Source organism: Centrocercus urophasianus, unplaced genomic scaffold (genome assembly GCF_019232065.1).
Source record: "Centrocercus urophasianus isolate 14NV4802_14NV808 unplaced genomic scaffold, USGS_Curo_1.0 seq_18, whole genome shotgun sequence".
Lineage (NCBI taxonomy): Eukaryota > Metazoa > Chordata > Aves > Galliformes > Phasianidae > Centrocercus > Centrocercus urophasianus.
In genome coordinates, this window is record NW_024884733.1 from 2007738 (window position 1) to 2027940 (window position 20203).

Sequence of the window (20203 nt, forward strand, 5' to 3'; positions counted from 1 at the left end):
CCAACTGTCTATTTATATGTTTCATTATATACCAAAGGAGAGACCTGATGATAAGAACAGAAGTAAATCATAACCAAGAAGGTCATATGTCACTTTTTGGCCTAGTTCATCATATCCATGCAATAGCAAGCCAGAATTTTGACACCGACAACTAGTCTGAGATACATTATTTATCAGTAAAAGAAAGTTGTGATTGGAAACCAAACAGGAATTCATCTAGAATCTGATTTATGGAAAAATATGCTAACTTTAGTCCCACTGAGCTTCCTAGCACAGTAAGAGAAATTATCTGAATGTGTGTTGGTGAAAGAGTAATCCTTACAAATATATGGTGAAATCAGGCAGGAGAGGAGTCACTAAAGAAAAGAAGATCCTTCTTGGCTATAGAATTTTCTAAGTGTTTCTGAGCTTCTGTTTTATTTTGCTCACTAATAATTATGAAACTTAGCATTTCTTGCGCTACTGTGGGCTACATAGAAACAAAGCCTAACTTCAGATTGGGCTGTGACTCAGAATTAAATTGTGAAGGAACTAATTCAATGTTTACCAAATTTATTTTAATTGAAATTAAATGAAGTTTAATTCTACAATTAAATTCTAAAACTTCAGTTCTGAGTGATTTTTTTTTTTTTAATCTTTCTGTGCTTGCACATAACGTACTAGTTTTATATGCAAATTCTTTCCCATTGAAAACAAAATCAAAACAAAAACAAACAAAAAAATTGACCTTTACATCATGGGCACAAATTCAGATTTCACTAACATGGTGCCACCAAAAGAATTTGTATAAATTTCCCTCACTTTATTCTCTACTTACTAACAGACTACAGACAGCAAAGACATTTGCATTATTCTCCTCTGGCATTATGTAGCAGAACTTTCTTGGAAGTGCCACATTCTGCCATCCCAGATATAAGTTTCATGCCAGAACGTATAAACTATCAAAGAACCTAATTCTGATCAACAGGTAGGCACATTTATTTCATCTCATTAATAGATTAATAGATTAAACTGTTTTATTTTTAGAGAATGTTTTATATTGAATTTGAATCTTGACAGCATGAATGATGCTTAGGGAAGTAGTTGAAAACAGGTATTTCAAGGTGAACATTTCAGAGTGTGTCCTTGGACAATAGTATGCATGTGCTTTAATATTTATTCTTTCTATAAATACACAAAATATTCAGGCACAGTAAAGGATTATGGAAACTTCTGAAAACTTTTGTGAAGATGTTTTTCTCTTTTGTAAGGTGAATAAGATCAGTTGCATAGATAGCTTTTCACCTGTCTGCTGTTGAGAGAATGCAACCTTTCATTACTGTGCACCTCACACTGTCCATCCTAAAACACTCAATATTGCAACTCTAGGAGTCAGTATGACATGTTAAGCAGCTTGAAAAGGGCAAGCCTTTTCAAGTCTCAGAGGTTTAGCAAGTGAAGCATTGCTACTGTTGTCACTTCTGCTCAGAATAAACATTTAGACCTAATTCCTAAGAAGAAAATATTCCACAGTTTAGACTTTTCTGTGTTTTCTGTTGAAACTATGAGTCACTGTATTTTATTTACCTGCAAAGTGTGTTCAACACACACAAAAGTATATCAAGATTACTGCTTTTGTGTAAGAAGAAAGAATCCCACAGCATTTCTTTTTAATAACTGTTCAGCTACAAAATTTTATTGGTATCCTTCTATGTTCCCTCTAGAGGATGTAATGCACAAAAGCATTGCCACGGAACATATAAAATTACAAATGAAATTTATTGTAAAAAGTAGAATGTCTTCTAGACTGGTGTCAGTATTTATTTCATTCATAAACCAAAACTGCAGGTATAATATATTCATTGTCAGCAAGTTCATGTGTGTAAATTGCCATCCAACAGTATTGACTGATATAAGACAGATATTGAAAAGACAATTTAAATTTACTCTTCCAAACATAAACTGTTCCACAAAAGCACTGTAAAAACTCCTTCAAGGTTTTGTGTTGTGCTTCACATTTATGGTTAACTACACAATTTGGTTGTGTCATAATCCACTGTGTTTGGCAATTTGGCATTAAATGCCTGCAAAGCAGATTGAATTCTCACCACTTCACTGGTAGACAGTTTGAGTCTATGACGGAGCAAGCAAGAGAAGAGGTCTAGACGACGTTGACCAGGTGGAGAGAGTTTATTTACACGATCACGTATCTCTAACAGCTGCAAAAGTGCGGAGTCCTGTGATCCCTGAGTATAGGGGTAGTCCAGCTGCAAAATCAAGTCTCTAATTGCTTCTGGGTCAAAGTGCATGCTGTAGCCAAACACTTGGATGTTATTGATTTTCATGTAGCCCAGATTTCTTGAGGGATCAATAAATTCCAGGGGTTCATAGTAGATGCTTTCGTTGCCATTTGGACCATTTGACTTTATTCGACTCCTCAAATAGATGTGTACTGTTTCAAAAAATGTCTTCCACTTGTTGCCCAGAGTCAGTGTCCAATTATAACACTGAAGGGGTAAGTCCAACTTAGTCCGCTCCCAGTCTGGGAAATTATTTTCATTCACAGGCATAAACCAGCTCTCAGAGTGGCTGCCCCCAAAAGGGTTGACATAAACAGCAAGAACAGGCTCTAAAGTGCTGTTTTTAGTTAGGCAGATTTGAAGAGAGAGGCCTAGTATCATATGGACCAGGCTAGACTTGTACTTGTTACTCTTAAGAGTAAGGAGCATTCGCTTGCGCCAAGAAGGATCAAACCAGTTGTTGAGGCGCATGTCATTGCTGATGAAAATTGCATGCACCTCAATTCTCCGATCTGTCTTCTGCAGTAAATACTTCATTTCCAGGTCCTGAAGGTCAGTCTCAAACCCAATGTAGTGCTCTGTTGATTCTGCCACTTCAGGCTTGCAAATCCCCTGGCTTAGCATGTATCCAGCATTACAGCTTCCACAGCGGGTACGATTGTCAGGAGCGCAGCTCAGACAAGCAGAGCCATCTCCAACTGTGCAGGGAAGGAACCCATGGCAGGCAACCTGGTCATTAGGGCAGGTGCATGTGTGTGTCTCTTCAGAAAAGCTTCCCAGAAGGCCATTTTCATTGCAGTAGAGAAAGGATTGGATGCGGTTGAGCCAATAGTTGGAGGATCTGCAATTTTAAAATAATGTATTTTAGCACAAAGAGAGACCTGAAAACAATAAATACTACCTTGCAATGTTTTTACCAGAAAGAGAAAGATGAAAGTGTTTTTAGTAACAGATTAAGGCACTATGAACATAACTGAAGTCAAATGACAGCATCTGCTGTCAAGTAAATACACATATAAATTGCCTTTTAGCAATGCAAAACCACAGAAAAGAACTTTCCTTATAAACTTGCATTATAGGAACATTTGGATCACGTATTTTCTCTGCATCTCTGTCAAGAAAGTCTATCAGAGTCATTTTTTCTGTACCTGTCTTCAGATTAACATCGTGAAATGCTATATAGTTGAAATTTCTTTTCCTCTTACTATTTGCGCAGGGAGGTGCATGACTTTGTACCATCAAGCTGTTTTGTTATGAAGATTTTTGTAAGCCTGAAAGCCTTCTTGTTTCTAGTTGTAACTGCTTTGATTTACAGCTAGTGAGGATTGGAGTGACCAAAATACTTACCTGTAAGGGCAAGTAGGGCCTCACTAAAACAGATTCAGTCTTAATTCTTCAAATTAATTCCAATACAATAACATAATCATAGAATCACATAAAGGCTTGGGTTAGAAGGAACCTTGAAGATCACGTAGTTCCTACCACTGCCATGGGCATGGTTCCCATATCCCTATGGGAAGCTGGTGGTGACCATGCTGTGTTTACTTTTCATCTTCTGAGATGAAATCAAATGATTGTTTTAATGTTTTTCTTGTCAACTTATTTTAGTTTCACAAGAAACAACAGACACTGTGAGAACACACTGAAACCAGTAATTTAGTCTGATGAGGTACAATTGCTAGCAGAAAGGCATTGTAAGAAACACAGTTACGTGGACTTAGACAAGTGTTATCTCCTTTCTTGTCTGTACTTTTCATTCCTTTTTAGTAATTCTCGCAATGCAGAGCTTAAAGAACTTGTTTTTGCTGCTGCAGTCTGTTCTACCGTTGCCATGTGAAAAAAAAAAAACATAAAAATAAAAACCCATGCAATCATTTTAGACTCTGGTGAACTCAATTTTCTGGTTTTGGGCTTTGGGGGTACTTCTTTTTGGTTGGTTCTGTGCTATTCCCAGCCCCTTTCATTTTTCTTTTGTACATTTTGTCTATTCATACTTTTATGGAAGCATATACAATAAGATATATATATACAATAATACATGACTTAAATGCCTAAATAATTTGAGTCTCTGTGCTTAGCTGAAAGTTAAAATGAAGAAAAAATGCTTGGAAAGTTTACTACTTTCCTGAATAAAAATAGTGCATCCATTCCAAAGAAATGCAATGTCACAACATAAATGTTACTCCAAAACTAAGTAGAATTTAAAACGAATAGATTTCCAAGGTAGAATCAAAGTTCCCAGGTACTGTGTCTGGCTCATTTTGACAGTAATCTATGCCCACAGAGTTTGCTCTGGCAGCTCAAAGTGCATTTTGGGTATGTTATTACCTCAATTCCTCTTATGTGTTCAACATGGCAGCCAGCCTATGTCTCCCATGGTCTGTCATATTATTGTTAGGCCTATAGTGCATGACAGCAGTCAAAACAGAGAAGACTACTGTGTGAAAAAGTGAAAATAGCCTTCCAAAGGTTTCCTGTTGTAGCTTTGTCCTAACTCAGAATCACAGAATGGCAGAGGTTAGAAGGGAACTCTGGAGGACATCTGATCAAACACTCCTGCTCAAATATGGACACTCAACACCTTATAGGTTCAAGTACCTATGTAATAACTGATACTTACTCAGATTCCAAAAGACGTTAGATGAATATAGAAAAATGCTTTTTTGAAGAAAACAAAAGCCAAAAAAATAAAACCTTTCCTTTAGATCTTTGTGTTATGCCATTTACTTCAGAGTACACTTCTTTAAGATCTTACCTTATTTTTATTTGTTATCTTGGACAGATAACTGGACGGATTTCAAGGATGTGTCTCTTTCATCTCCAGGTTTTCAGTTTGCTAACTGGATGTTAACATTGTTCATGGTTTAAGACTAGTTCATACCCCATGACTACTGTATCAAGGCAGTGTGCTCATTCGTCTAACAGCTCATGTTGCTCAGATTTGTAAGAGTGAATTTGAGCATCCTCTCCCACTTCTCTTGAAAGCAAAAGTGCTATGTCTTTGAAAAGTTATGTTATATATCAGTAGTACATTTCCAGAAATATATTTTAAAAATACTTAACAAAGACCAGCTCTGAGTGTGCAGTTATAAATTTGAATTCAGACCAGTAGAGGATAAACATGAGAAGACAATCTAAAGATTTTTTGTTTTTGACAAAGCACTGACCAAAGAGACTAAATCTGTTTGTATCACTCACAAAAAAACATCAGCCATGCTATGTAGTTTGTAGAACCTAAGGATACTCCCGCATTCTGCATTACATTTGCATTCTAGTCAGATAAATGCTCACTGTGCCTGAGATGCAAAGCTGAACAAAGTCATGCAATTGAATCAGTTTCTCAGCAGAGAAACTCGGATTTTGCATTGTGTTAGTATGGACAAGAAATTTCTGCATTCCTGCTGGCTTGGAGCCCAGGCAGAGATATTTTTCACCTACACAGTAGCTATGATTTTTGGAGTCTGATTTTAGATACTCTCTGATAGATTTGTGGGTAGTACTTTGTGGAGGTATATACTTGTCACTGGATAGGTTCTAGCAGTGGAAAATGGTCCTTGGTGATCAGAGGCTGCTCTGTGTGAGGAGAGTGGCACAGAGGGAAGGACAGATTGCAGCCACCTGCTCCCCATCCTTCTGTGCTGCCTGGGGCAGGAGGAAGTAGATAGGTTGGGAGAGAAGGAGTGAAGTTGCGTCAGGAAAGATATGTGTGTGAGAAGGTATCCAGCTTATCCTGGCTGTTAAGCTCCCATTTTGGACAGAATAAAGGAGGATGACTCCTTCTGTGGACATGCCTCAGAATGAATAGATTGGACAAGTGTACCGTGAACACACAGAGTGAGCTAGACAGAAAGAGAACAGAGTTCGCAGAATGATTGCAGACTGACGAAGAGAGGGACTGATGAAGAGCTGGGAGAGCAGGAAATAAATTGTCTTGGTCCACAGAGGAGAGGGAAGGAGGGAAACCTAGTGAGGAAGATTATATTGTAGGAAGAGGAGGATTTTAAGTTGCTGGAATAAGTTTTTTGAAATCAACAAAATTAACGTACAGGTAAATGTCGATTGGACTTTAATAAATCCTATCTCTAGGCACACAGTTTTTAGAACTTTTTTCCTTATTAAAGATCTAGTCTACTGCTTCTGTTATCATGACCAGCAAAATGTTATAATGTTATTATTATGTTCTGTTATTATGACCAAAAAAAAAAAGACACTTTTGTTCTTTTAATACTTAATGAGTCTATCCCCCTTTTTCTACTGAGGGATAGAATGAGCAGTCTAAAAATCTTCATAAAGTTACACAGCTGAATGAAACTTTAGCCTCAAATTTATAACTTGAAATGTAGTTTTTAAAACAACTATATATTTGCTCAAGAGAAACAAGAATTTTAAGAGGGAGATACCTTTTTTTCCTAACTAAAATTCAAAACAACAACCTTCTAATACGTTTACTTTATTTTGATTTTGTTTACCTTGTTTTAACAGGCAAAATTTCAAGAAGTTCTAGTTGCATTTTGCTCTGATCAGTTTACAAGCGGAAATTCTTTTTTTAAAAAAAAATTGAAATTGAAATTTAGTTGATCATTTTTTGGTTTGTATTGTTTTGTTTTTAATTTGTAATTAAGAAATACTACTGCTCTTTCTAAAGGTATTGCTTTTTCTCAAGTAAATTAAGAAAATCAAGTGAAAACAAAATGTCAGGAATACCTACTTTATGTGAGCCACTCACCCTTAATTAGAAGAATATTAAGAAGAAAACAGAAAACAATTTTAAACTGAAAGAGGGTAGATTTTTATTAGATATAAGGAAGCAAGTATCTCCTAAAAAGTTGTCGAGGCACTGCAACACGTTGCCCAGACAAGTTGTAGATGTTCCATCTCTGGAAATATTCAAGGCCTTTGAGCAATCTGAGGTGCCTCTGCCCATGGTACGTGGTTGGACTAGATGAAGTTGAAAAATCCTTTACAACCTAAATCATTCTATGACTTTTAAGTATCATGCCTTTTACAGCTTTATGATTTACAGTTCTGCCCTTCCTTAATGCCTATAGCCAATAGAAGCAAATTGAGTCTCTAGTGCCTAAAAAAAAGACAAACTTCCTGAGTGATGTATAAGCCATTGACTCTTCCTGTCCCACTAGAAGATCTGGCTACTTTTTCTAATCCAATTTATGGTAACACCAGAATTTGAGGTATGCTGAGGTGTTTAATATCCTCCACAAGTTTGTCTGAAAACTTCCAACAGACAATTGACTACAGGTCAATAATTATGTCTATACTACACCACATAGTTAAAATAAGAAAATCCTCAAAGAACATATATAAAAACACACCAGATGTCTTTTTGGAATTTAATGGAATTCTATTGTTTTTTTTCTCTTCAAACTTACCATGGCCTCCAGACATCAATAACATGTGGGAATAGTTTTTGAATCTTGGTGCACCTAGCATTAGACAAACAAAATCTCACTATCTTCTACATCATTATTTCATGAGACTTCCCTTTTCTACTACATCAGGTCTAATTATTCTTTAATTTTCTATATTAGATGACTCAAATAGTGCTTGATTGTTTAGCTACTCTATGCAAATTTGTTGCTCCTAGTTCATGTCTTTCATTTTTTGCCATATTCAAAATCCGCTGCTTAGTCTGTCACTGGAAAGTAAGAAATATGAAAATTGAATCTGTCATAACTCTTCAATGCACCTTACCACTCTTCCATTTTTTGAAAGTTGGATTGATATCTATGGTCTACAGTAGTCACTAGGAAAAGGTCCTCTTCAGTTTCATAAGATAGGATCTGAGTCTCTGACTTTAACCTCCTCAGATCTGTACCAATGACAATAATAGACTTTGCTCAAAATTTAGTGTACCTTTATTTTTTCTCTTCACGTTTATTAAGTTCTTAGTACATTACTCCAATTCTGTATACAGTCATGGTGTCCTTTTACCTTTAATTTGTTCTATTTAATCAGTTATAGTCTCAGTGTGCTAATGAAGAACTAATTAGAAAGCTAAGAAGCTACTTATCTTAGCAGTTGCGGTTTGCATACATAGACTAATAAATAAATGAATACAATGAGTATCTGGGGGAAGATTGAAAGGGCTCTCCAATTATCCTTTTAGTGAGACAGTAAATAATATTATTTGATTTGAGAAATTAAATTTACTGGCCTGATGTGCTTGTTTTTCAAACACTCAGCTGCAGAACTTTGCAGTTTCAAACAGAATGAAACAATAAAAGTATTCCTATTTCAATAAGCTTTAAATCAAAATCTGATGCCCAAAATATCCATGCTTTCATGATCATACAATATTGTGTGATAAGTTATTATCAAAAGCTATTTTAGTGAATAGTAGACTTGATATCATAATTCTACTGTTGCATTAAAATAATATTTAATTTAAAGAAAACAATCACTCATAGTATAGGATACCGAATATCATTATGATTAATTAGAGCTCCCTCAAAGTTTCTTAGAATTTCTCTGTAACTTTTTTTCTTGATTAATACAGAGTTGTGGAAATAAACCTTTCAAAATACAATGCAAAGTCACAAAAGAGCTGTTCAATTGAGGCTGACATTTCTAACATAAATGTTACTGATTTCTTCCTAGCTTAATTACTGTCTTAATAGGAAATAGACCACCAACCTTCTGCTTATGCAGAGTACAGCACTGAGCTAGATAACCCATAAAAATCACAAACAACTGTAAATCTTTTAGTTATGATTATTCTAGGGATTCAGTTTCATCCCTGGCAACAAAGAGTTTGTGATCGCCTAAACCAACATATCTGTCTAATTATTTTGACCATCAATACAAAAAAGATGTCATCTTGTGTGACAATATTTCACAAATCTTTCACGATTTTAACAATTTGCAGGGAAAGAATTTCTATTTAATTATGATTTAATAACAGGCACAGCCAATTGAAGAAGTAAATTGCATTTTCTTAAATTTAACCCTTTTGATTAAAGAAGAAAATCAGGGTGTTGCTGGATGACCAAGATCTTTTATGGCTAAACTTCCTGTTGCACAGAATGCAACAAAGAGTTGGCTACCATACACTGAGCTAAAATATTTGCAGGGCATGCCATCTCACATTTACACAGCCACAGTAAAAAATAATATAATTCTACTGATGTTAAATCAGATTATTAGAGAATCCTTATTTGATAATAGAAATCTTAATTGTTTTTCTACATGAAGGAATTCTATCTGAAATTGCACTCCATTGCCTCTTTATGAAGTACTCTCTAATTCTTAATTCTAATGTGTCTAAAAAATATTTTCTTTTTTTTTTTCATCTGTGCAATAGCTTTACCTTTCAAAAAAAAAAAAAAAAAAAGACTTTTGGAACATTAGCAATTGGAAGTTAACATAAAAAACTTATGATAACTCTTATTCAACACAAAATAACATTTAACATAAGAACGAAGCAGTATGGTCATCTTATATAATAGCTATAGCAAGTACTTAATCATGATATGACACTTTTACCTCCCTCTCTGCCTCACTAAGTGCTTAACATCTGTTGTACATCAGATGGTTCAGTAGCAGATGATGAGTACTCAGTGAGGCAGATGCTATGTAAAAAAAAGTGAAGACAATTTAACAGGAAGTGTATAGGCATTAAAATACCCATTACCTATTTTCCCCTTCTCTGGAGATTGAGTCCAGTATAAATCTGTAAGACAGGAACATGAAAAGTAAAAGCCCTTACAAGTCTCTTTAAAACGTCCTATTCATGATCTTGTGGGATCTCTTCTAGGGAAGAACAAATAAGAATCAAAGTAGTGAGTTTCTTTGCTGAGGTTCATAACAGGAACATTAATTGTCGCCAAATTTGTTAATGGTCTTTATGTGAATGTACTTTTCTTCTGGGAGTCAAACTACAGACCTGACAGTTGTCAGAAGGACAGCAAATGACTGAGTGTTTTTAGCTTATTCAGTCTCACAAAAAAGCAGTACTATAAGCACTGCTCCAATAAACATGCCTGCAATTATTTGATTACAGCTCATATTACAGATGTGTCAGTGAGACTCTCAGTGACAGCTGCAACTCTGGCTCAAAAAGATCATAAATGAGAGCGATGCAGATGTTCTGAGTTCACACCTTACAATTTCATAGCTGGCTCCACCTGAGCCAGACGTTTTATAGCTCTTCTAAAGGTCCTCTCTAACTACATAGCTGATGATGAAAACAAGGCTTTTAAATACTGAATATTTATCTCAGAGCATCCTGGGGGGTGGAATAGGAGTACGATACTTTTCTGAATGTGCATAATGAAAAGAATAGCTTCTAATTAGAAAGTAACCTTTGCTAAAATTCTGCAGTACTGTGCAGAAAGGGTATTAATTACATGTGAAAATTTGACAAAAATATTTTTACCATATGCTAAACTTGTTTCCAAAAAGAGGATGTGGGAATTTAGAAAAATTCAATTTCATTTGAGACCTATGTATATTAACTACACTATGGGAAAAGATTTGAGGTACCAGGAGGATAATTCTACATTTAGCATTAATAACAACTGAATCTACTTTGATTTTTTAAAGTAAAATACCATCTTCTCCATTCTTAATCACATCTAAGAGTAATCTTTGCAGATCCTCCAGCTCTTGTGCCACCATTCTGCAGCTTTTGCTGATGCAGTAACTGGTACAGTATATTTTAAAAGCAATAATGCAAGTTAATTCTGAATTCCAATATAAGATGTAGAGGAAATAAGTTCCAATAGAAAAACTCATAGACCTCTAGCATCTTGTAGAACAAAACTGCCATGAGTTACATGATATTCCATGCAATAACATATTTTGACATTGAAAAAATACTTTTAATCATTTAGATTAAGTTGATTGACCTTCATCTGAGGAGAGGCAGCTGCTACCTAAGCTCTCATAACATCTTATGAATATCTTATTAGATTCCTGTCATTGTTTTATTGATTAAACAAAGCCACATCCAACTTGATGATCACCTTAAAATTCCTGAAACTCTCCTTCTTACAAAGCAAAGCTTTTAGCAGTGACTTTTGAATGCTTTTTCTTTTGTTTCAAGTAAAAGGATGATTGTAACAACACAACTAGAAGTTGGAGTTTGATCTCTAATGCATGCATTTATTTAACTTCATAAAAATATTTAGAGCTTATTTTTTCTGGATATAAATGCTGTATTGTGCTTATTTTTTAGAGGATCTTTCCAGCATGTTTTGTATTTATTCTCAAAAATTTGCAGGTTTAACTACAATAATGGTGCACCTGCTTTATTCTTGTAACAAAAAATTTCTAATCTGAAGCACCTCCAAGCAAATAATAGTCACATACAAATCATTTTAAGATAACATATCCATTGTTTTTTGTCATGGCTATAATCATAATGACCACTGAGATAAGGTGGAATCAGAATTAAATTGCGTTGTAGTTCCATCTACATATTAAAAAAGCTTCAAATCAGAGATAAGCTTTGAAAGCTTTTATTAAATGATGATCCATAGCCCATAAATACTGATTGATAGTACTACAGGGAGAAAGGAAATACCAGTCAAATGAATCATTTGTGTCAAAAAGCAGAATGAAGGAGGAATTAGAGGTGCTAGGAAAAATAACATTTCTAATGTGCAGAAGGAAGAAAGATGTTACAAAAATTATAGTAATACAGAAGGTACAAAATCACGCTTGTTTCTTAGGACCATTCATCTCTACATATGTGTGTACTTGTTTTTGCAGTGTTAGGTGGTTATAAAATTCATCCTAGGCCACAGATTATCCATTAATTCCTTGGGCTTTAACAGGCTTTACCAAATGCATATATTAAAATAAATTAAAAAAGAAAAGCTAACCTGAAAGTTTTAGTGATTTTTCTGATTGATGGGCATCTTTAAAACACTAGAAAAATAACTATTGAGTTTATTCTAACACCATCAAATTTCTCATGTCGAGAACAACAAAGACGGTGTAAAATTGGACAAACTGCTAATAGGCTCCCCACTACTTTTACAGAGAAAAAGAAATAAGAACATAAGAACTTGATACTTCTATATCTAGAAACATACACATTGTAGAAGCTCATGCACTAGCATGAGACTGACCTAATGAGATGACAACAAAAGAAATATTCCTGTGCAGATATGAATGCTTAGATATTGAAAACAGTATGAGTAGTGTTGCTCTGCATCATTTCTTACAGCTTCACATTGTCACATCTCAAGCAATGGCAGGTATTTGCTTTGTATTGAACTGTCTATAAGATAAATATAGAAATGAATAAATTAAATGGAAGAATCACTGATTTACAAAATGGAGGGAAAAATTAGATTTTGAAATCTAATTTCAAAATTAGACCTAATTTCAAGTAAGTTGAAAGAGGAAAAGTAGTTAATTTAGGGGTAACTTTGGATCTTAAGTTATTGTATAACAACATGAAATGAAACGATTGCAATATAATTTTGAGGACAGGGGTTCCTCAGATTATGTTAATATGCTGACATAAACCTAATTTGAATACTTAATTTATGGAAGTGAGAAAGTAGGGGCTGCATCCCAAGGCCTGATGCTCAGTTGGAAGACAGCATAAGATGTAACTATAAATTCCACGTTACAATAAAAAGACCACAGAATTGCGGAATCACAGGGGTTGGAAAGGACAAGAGATCGTCAAGCCCACTCCCACAGCTAAAGCAGGCACCCTTCAATAAGTCACACAAGTAGATGTCCAGACTGCTCTTGAATATCTCTGTAGAATAAGACTCCACACCATCTCCAGGTAACACTTTCCAGTGTTCCATCACCTGTACCATAAAGAATTTCTTCCTCATGTCAGTATGGGTCTTTCTATGTACAAGTTTTAGGCCATTACTCCTTGTCCTATCACTGCACACCATCAAGAAGAGCCTGGCCTCATCCATTTGCCTCCCACCTCCCTTTATATATTCATCTACATTTATCAGGTCCCCTCTCAGTCTTTCCCAAGCTGAACAGACCCAGGTACTCAGCCTTTCCTCATATGCAAGATGGCCCTCTATTATCTCTGTGACCCTCCACTCAACTCCTTCTAGGAGATCCCTGTCTTTTTTGAACAGGGGAGACCAGAATTGGACACAGTAGTCTAAATGTAGCCTCACCAGTGCAGAGTAGAGGGACCATGTTCTTTTAATTGTACTTCAGGATACCATTGGCCCTCTTGGCAACAGGGGCACACTGATGGCTAATGGCCAACCTGTGTCTACCAGGACCCCCGTGTTCTTCTCTGCAGAGCTCATCTCCAGCAGATCATCTCCTAACCTGTACTGATGCATGTGGTTATTCCTCCCCCTGTACAAGACTCTACGCTTGCTGTTGTTAAACCTCATCGGCTTCTTCTCTGCCCAGCTCTCCAGTCTTTCCAGGTCTCATTGAATGGCAGCACAGCTTTCTGGTGTGTCAGCCACTCCTGCCAGCTTTGTATAACCAACAAACTTGCTGAGAGTGGACTCTATCCCTTCATTCAGGTTGTTGATGAAGAGCTTGAACAAGACTGCTAGTTACAGGTTTCCAACCATCTCTGCACCACCAATGATCACCCTCTGAGTTCTGCCAGTCAGCTAGTTCTTAACCCACCTCACTGTCCACTCATCTATCCCATGCTTCTGAAGTTTCATTATAAGGATGTCGTGGGAGATGATGTCAAACACCTTGCTGAAGTCAAGAATGCAGTATCCATTGCTCTCCCCTAATCTACCCAGCCAGTTATGACATCATAGAAGGCTATCAGTTGATCAAGCACGATTTTCCATTGGTCAATCCATGTTGACTACTCCTGATAACCTTCTTCTCTTTCAATTGTTTGGAAACTATATCCAGAACAAGTTGTTCTGTCACCTTTCCAGGGACAAAGGTGAGAGAACTGGCTTGTAATTTCCTGAATCCTCCTTCTTGACCTTTTGAAGACTGAAGAGACGTTGGCTATCCTTGAGTCTTCAGGCACCTCTCCTATTTGCTAAGACTTTTCAAACATGAACGAGAAATTTACCAGCAGATCTAGTTCAAATTGAAAACTCTGGAATTCTAGAATAAAAAGTAGCCCTGAATGAAAATTCTTGAGATGTAGTGCAGCAGATCACAATCAAAGAAACGTGTCACAGTGCTTTGCTGTATGTTTTAATGTATTTATTATAAGAGGAAGCCATGTTCTTATAGCCTTATTCAAAACATGAATACAACAGAAAGTTAAGAGACAGAAGATCATTTTGGAACTGGAAGTTTTCAGGTAGTTGCTGAGGTAAATAAAAGTAATGTGAAAAGGTAATTGATGAAGTGTCTCTAAACCACACTAAAGACAAACTAAAGTAAAGCAAAAAGCTTGTATTGATAAAAACATCCAAAATTATAGTAGCAGTGAGGGGTAGAATTGAGTATGAGAAGAGATTTAGTGGCAGAAACATCATGCTTCTATTGAGTGGTTTTCTGGAATCGAGTCCTTTTAATACAAGCAAAACTGACCACGGTAATAGACAGTAACAGAAAACAAGACCATTATAACACCTGCAGAACTAATACAAGATAATTACAGTATCCTGCTTTCATACTGACTACGTATTCTATTCCTAGTTTCGGTGTTCTTATTCCCAGATACAAATACTTGAAAATAAAATAAAATCAATCAATAAATAGAAATTCTCTTTTCATTCCTGCAATACTAGTTATAGCTATAATTATGGAGGTAGGCTTAGAGAAAATCTGAGTGCTGGTACTTGCTTACCACCTTTCTGTATGAACATGATTATGCTCTACACATATTGTTCTTCTCCTTTGACGGTGATCTTAATTTTTTTGGCACTCTTTGCCTATTTGAATTATAAATTTGGGTGTTTATAGATGGTACTCTAATATAAAGAGCAATAAACTGTCACTTTTTTTCTCTTATGTAGAACTGGAGTTATTACACCAAATCAAGAATTTCCTGCTGAAGAGTAATGATTTTAATTAAAGAATACAAAACTCAATTCTGTATCCATACCTCATATATTATATATAAAAAAAAAACAACAGAGTTTAGTGTGCTTTTTTTCCCTCACGTTCTAATAATAATTGAAAACAAAATAAACTTATTTAAGCAACCCCTCAGTTTTAATGTAGGCACAAAATATTTTATAGAAGAAGAGAGGTTGTTTTTTTGTATCTGTCATTATATGCTCTGCAAATGTAGTATCATGCTGGCTTTAAACAAATTATTTATGTATTTCATATGATAATGCATAATTCCTGCAGAAAGATATCACTGCTGTATTAATGTAAATGGCCATACATTGCATGCATATATATTATAGTTATAACATAGAAATTATGTATTACATATATAATGCATATTATGCAATAAGATATTATATAATATGAAATAGAAGACAGTAATAATAATGATTATAAATAAATTTCAAGTGACTATACATTAACCTTCTTTTTCTGTATTGAAAACTAAAAGGAATACTGACGTGCGTTGTCCTGAATGAATTGTTGTTTCCTCAGAATTTATTCTGACAGAACAAAATCATTATAAATACTTGCTGCACATCCTACTATAACTCCTGTGAAATAGTTTGTAACTCTGTCAAAAATTGTTAGGGTAGTGTTCAGAGCCCTAAGCCCGTTAGTGTTCAAGAAACACCCTTATGGAACCAGGAGTTAAGCTTAAGATTCCACACAGGTCTTTGTCAATGCTTTTTTTTTTTTTTTCCTATGATTCTTTGGTTTTACTTGTTTTACAAAACATGAGTGGATCAATCTTTTTTGTTCATTGTATTTACTGCACCAGCATGTTGGCAGTCAAAGAAAATCATGTATGTGGGACTTTTTAATAACCTCCTCCTGAGAGGAAAAGTAATCAACCATAAATCATAATCTGAAGGGACAACTTTTGATGAAAGAAGAATGTATTACTTCTACTAAACTGTATATAATGTTTCTAGATACTCAATCTCATTCTGTTGAGTTGATCTCTACTCATTATCATGTGTTTTATTTACCATAATATCAAAGGGGAGAAAGAAAGTGTCCCCATTCAGAAGAGCTTCCTTAACAATGTGCAATCTTTATCCAAGTGAATACGGTCCAATTCATTTTAGGGCCTTTTGATTTCCTGCTTGATAAAATTAACATGTTTCTAGTTAAAGGGGTACAGAACTCCAGAGAAACCACATGTACTACATGCTTATGTATAGCTATTAAATGGGGTTTGGAATATAGAATTGTACTGAAATACAGCAGCTTTCTTACTTCTAGAGAGCTACCTGCACAGATACTGATGCACAAGCTGCAGAAAAATGCAGTGCTGTTCTTAGTTATCAGGGAAGGAAATGCTACTTATGGCAACTTGCTGTCCCTTACTTTTGATGCATTTGTATGGCATCTTGGAACTTACATGCAGAGTAAACAGCTGGTTTTTACCTTGTAAAAAATTGGACAAGTCTTGCAGCTCAAGATCCTTGCACTTTTAACTAGTTAAGCTCAAGAAAGTTCATCAAATTTTAAGATTGTTTGTGTAACAAATAATTTCATAGGGATAGTTTTAAAATGTTTGATTAGTAGAATGCTAGCACTACCAAGATATCTCAAAAAGTTTTCCATCTATACTTCTCAACACCCTATAAATGTTTCTCTATCTTCTATTTTGTTTATAATGAAAGTGACAACAGAAAAAAAAACACAAAGACACTATCAGTAGAGAAAATGACTGTCTTCCTCAAGAGGCAGTGTGCTGAAGAGTTTTCAACCTAAGTAGACTAAAAGAAAAAGAAATGGGGTGTAGGATGTACTCAGAAAGGTTTTAGAGATGTAGTAAGAGAATGATGAGGACTGGAGGTGGATAACTGCAGAACTAGATGAAGTGCAAGACTGGAGTTTTAATATTCCTTCTATCTTGCCATGGACTTCTTACTTTGCACAGTAAATACCACTGAACAGCAAGGAATAGACACAAAAATAGCCCAAATGTCCTCAGTTGTACATATCACCCATTACTTCTACTATTTATCCAATACAGTCTGTCTACATGCACATCCAAGTTTCCCTTATTTGCATGTTGGTAGATAAGGCAACAGCGCTTATATTAAAGGACCATTTACAGTTGTAGAGAGGGTTTGCTTGGATCTCTTTCAGACTGCTTACTATGGGACTTCCATTCAATGCATTAATGCCTTTTCCCATGTTCCTAGCTGCTACCATTCCATGCTTCTTTTGATTGACAGCAAAGGCAAGCAGACTTGCCACTGGGAAAGTAAATGGGGCACTAACAGAAACACTCTCAACTTGATGAGTAATTACACTGCCTCTGCAACACAATCAGTCTCTGCTGACAAAAGGATTGAGAAGCCCAAATCCACACATAATCCAGTGATTTTCACAAGGCTTCTTGCAGCTAGAGCTGATATTTGCAGAAAGTTTAAGAAAAATTGTCCCTGCTCAAATTTTGTCTATTTGGCTGTTTTTTGACATTAACTCTATGCAGTCAAATACTCAGTAATAGAAAGACAAACTGCAGATGGTATAAGTAATGAAAATTAATATTAGATTTATATCTGGCAGGAGTTTCACAATCAGTGCTGCTTTCTGCAATGTCATTGTCAAGCATTACTATTAGCTTATTAAATGCATATTACTTTCTTGGTCTATTTACCTCTCTGGACTCACTCAGAAAATGATGGCTTTGGGAAAAAGGCTCCCTTTACCTACAGAGCACTCATGATCAATGACTTACAAATTTTTAATACCAGCTTAAAGCCCTGTGAGAAATTGCATACCTGACTAGAGGCTGAAACTAAGTGATATAATCTTAGAAGTATTATTTGTACTTGCAGATTATCCATATTTATTAAAATGTAACTCTTCAGAATCATTGCAATGCCACTTAGCAGGTTCCACTGACTGTTTTTATTTTCTATGAAAAAACATTTCAATTGTTCTTCACATAGGACATTTTACATGAACTACCTGTCTACATAGGAGTGCTTGAACTCTTAAATAAGATATCTGCATCCTTCGCTCCAGAAACAAAAGAATTAGGTGTTGTAGGACTATTTAAATTCTCAGGATCAGGTGACTGAGAAAACTTGAAACTTCAAAAGCAGTGCATAATCTCCAGAGTATCTTAGTATAAACTGCAGTTTTCAGGATTGCAAGAATTTCCTAACCACCATATGAAGGCAATATTAGGGCAAAAATAACCGTTACAGAGAGAAGAATGGCTGTTCATCTCAGCATCTCAGTTGCCTTGGGAAGAAGCCTTGCTTACCTTACAGTTATTCTTTTTTATGCAGACTGATCTTTTTTTCCTACTTATACTACTTAAAATGTCCCACTGAGCTTAAAGTGGCTGTCAAGCAGGCTGCTTTATAGACACTTTGAATTTTGAGCATTTTTATATGGCTTATAATTGTGTTTTTTGTTGTTTTTTTTTTTTTCAATTCACAATGTGCACCACGAAAAATGACCACGCTTTGTTAGTCAGCTTGTATTCAGATCATGCTGTTTAGCACTTAAAGCGTATCCTCACTTGAACAAGTTTAAAAGCAATGTCTGTAATGCAATGCCATTATGCAATCTTCAGCATGCATCTCCACCCCAAATCAAGGTACATATCCTTAAGGTAATCCTAAAGCCAGGTATGATTTCCAAGTGCAACAACAGAAGGCAAAAACCAGTAATGCTGATTGATTCCTGACAGCCTGCTAGGTAGCTGATCCCCATGCCCTTTGCTAAAGCATGAATCATTATTTATAGACAGGGAAGCTACAATTTATGGACAGAACTACCAAATTTAAGACAAAATGGAATCAAGATGAAGGACAGATGAACAAAAAAGGAAAATGCCCTCTCCAAAAGCTTCAACTTGACAGTGTTGTATCAAAATAAAATATTATCTTTTATGAACTTTCATAATGTTCTGTGGAAAATTACTGTATTTACAATATCAGTGAGCATTCTTTTTTTCTTCCTGATCTTTTGTTTTCTGTTTGTTTGCCATTCACATGCTATTTCTTTCAAACACAGTTATAATATGTTACATAAATACAGAGTTAATTATGACCCACTTAAGCATAACAGTGATGAGGTCTTCCTTTTGAATATCAGCTGAACATTGCTAATCAACAAAAGATTATCCATAAGCTTTTTTTCCAGGGAAACACTGCAAATATTGAGAAATATGTTTCACTTCCATTGCTTTAAGTCTAGCTGTACACTCAGAACAAAAATGAAGTAGTTTCCTTTTCTGGAGGGAGGGTGGAAACAGTATGTTGTCCTTGGTTTAGATGGAAGTGCCAGATTTTAATCCATCCGAAATTTTTACCAATAAGAAATGATAGATGGATAAGGCTTTCTGCCTCCGAAGTCTAGTCTACCATGGATCCAAAGATATCTCCAAGTGTCGCATGATGCACATGATGAAGTCGGACCTACCACTTCATTATAAGTTTCATCCCCTTGCCTTTCCTTATCAACTGCCAACATTACAAAAACAACAAAAGAAAAGAAAGCAACTGACGCTCACAAATGAAAAAATTTAAATGCCCCTTGACCAAGGATTTCCCTGTATTGCATAAATGCACTGAGGGTGTCACCTTTTATCTGCCTTCTCCTGCAGCCAGTGCTTTCATTTGCACTGAATGGCTCATGAATTGCTCAAATTTCAGACTGTTTCAGACTGCGTTGAGTAATGTTGGATATATTAGTCATATATTAGCAAGCTTTCAGAATCTTTTATACAGTGGCCTTTGAGCTCATCTTTAGAAATAAGCAGCTCCTCTAATCACGTTCCACTACAACAGAAGTGATTTGTGAAATGGTTATTTCAGACACTTCTCATGATTCTCCTGTTTTACAGCCAGAGCTGAGCAGGCTCTGAGCAGTGAATCTAATTTAGTGCATGAGCAGCACCTGTTGTGTTCAGAACG

The 20203-nt window shown here is 35.6% G+C and overlaps 1 protein-coding gene across 1 annotated transcript in view; it reads right to left on the reverse strand.

The window, feature by feature from the left end:
- Positions 1-1691: 1691 nt before the first annotated feature.
- The window catches only part of BRINP3 (BMP/retinoic acid inducible neural specific 3), a 180062-nt gene continuing 161550 nt past the window's right edge, over positions 1692-20203 (reverse strand). The window contains exon 7 of the mRNA XM_042819746.1: positions 1692-3120. Coding sequence (XP_042675680.1) covers positions 2004-3120 — 1117 coding nt within the window. The 3' untranslated portion in view covers positions 1692-2003. The remainder of the gene's footprint in view (positions 3121-20203) is intronic.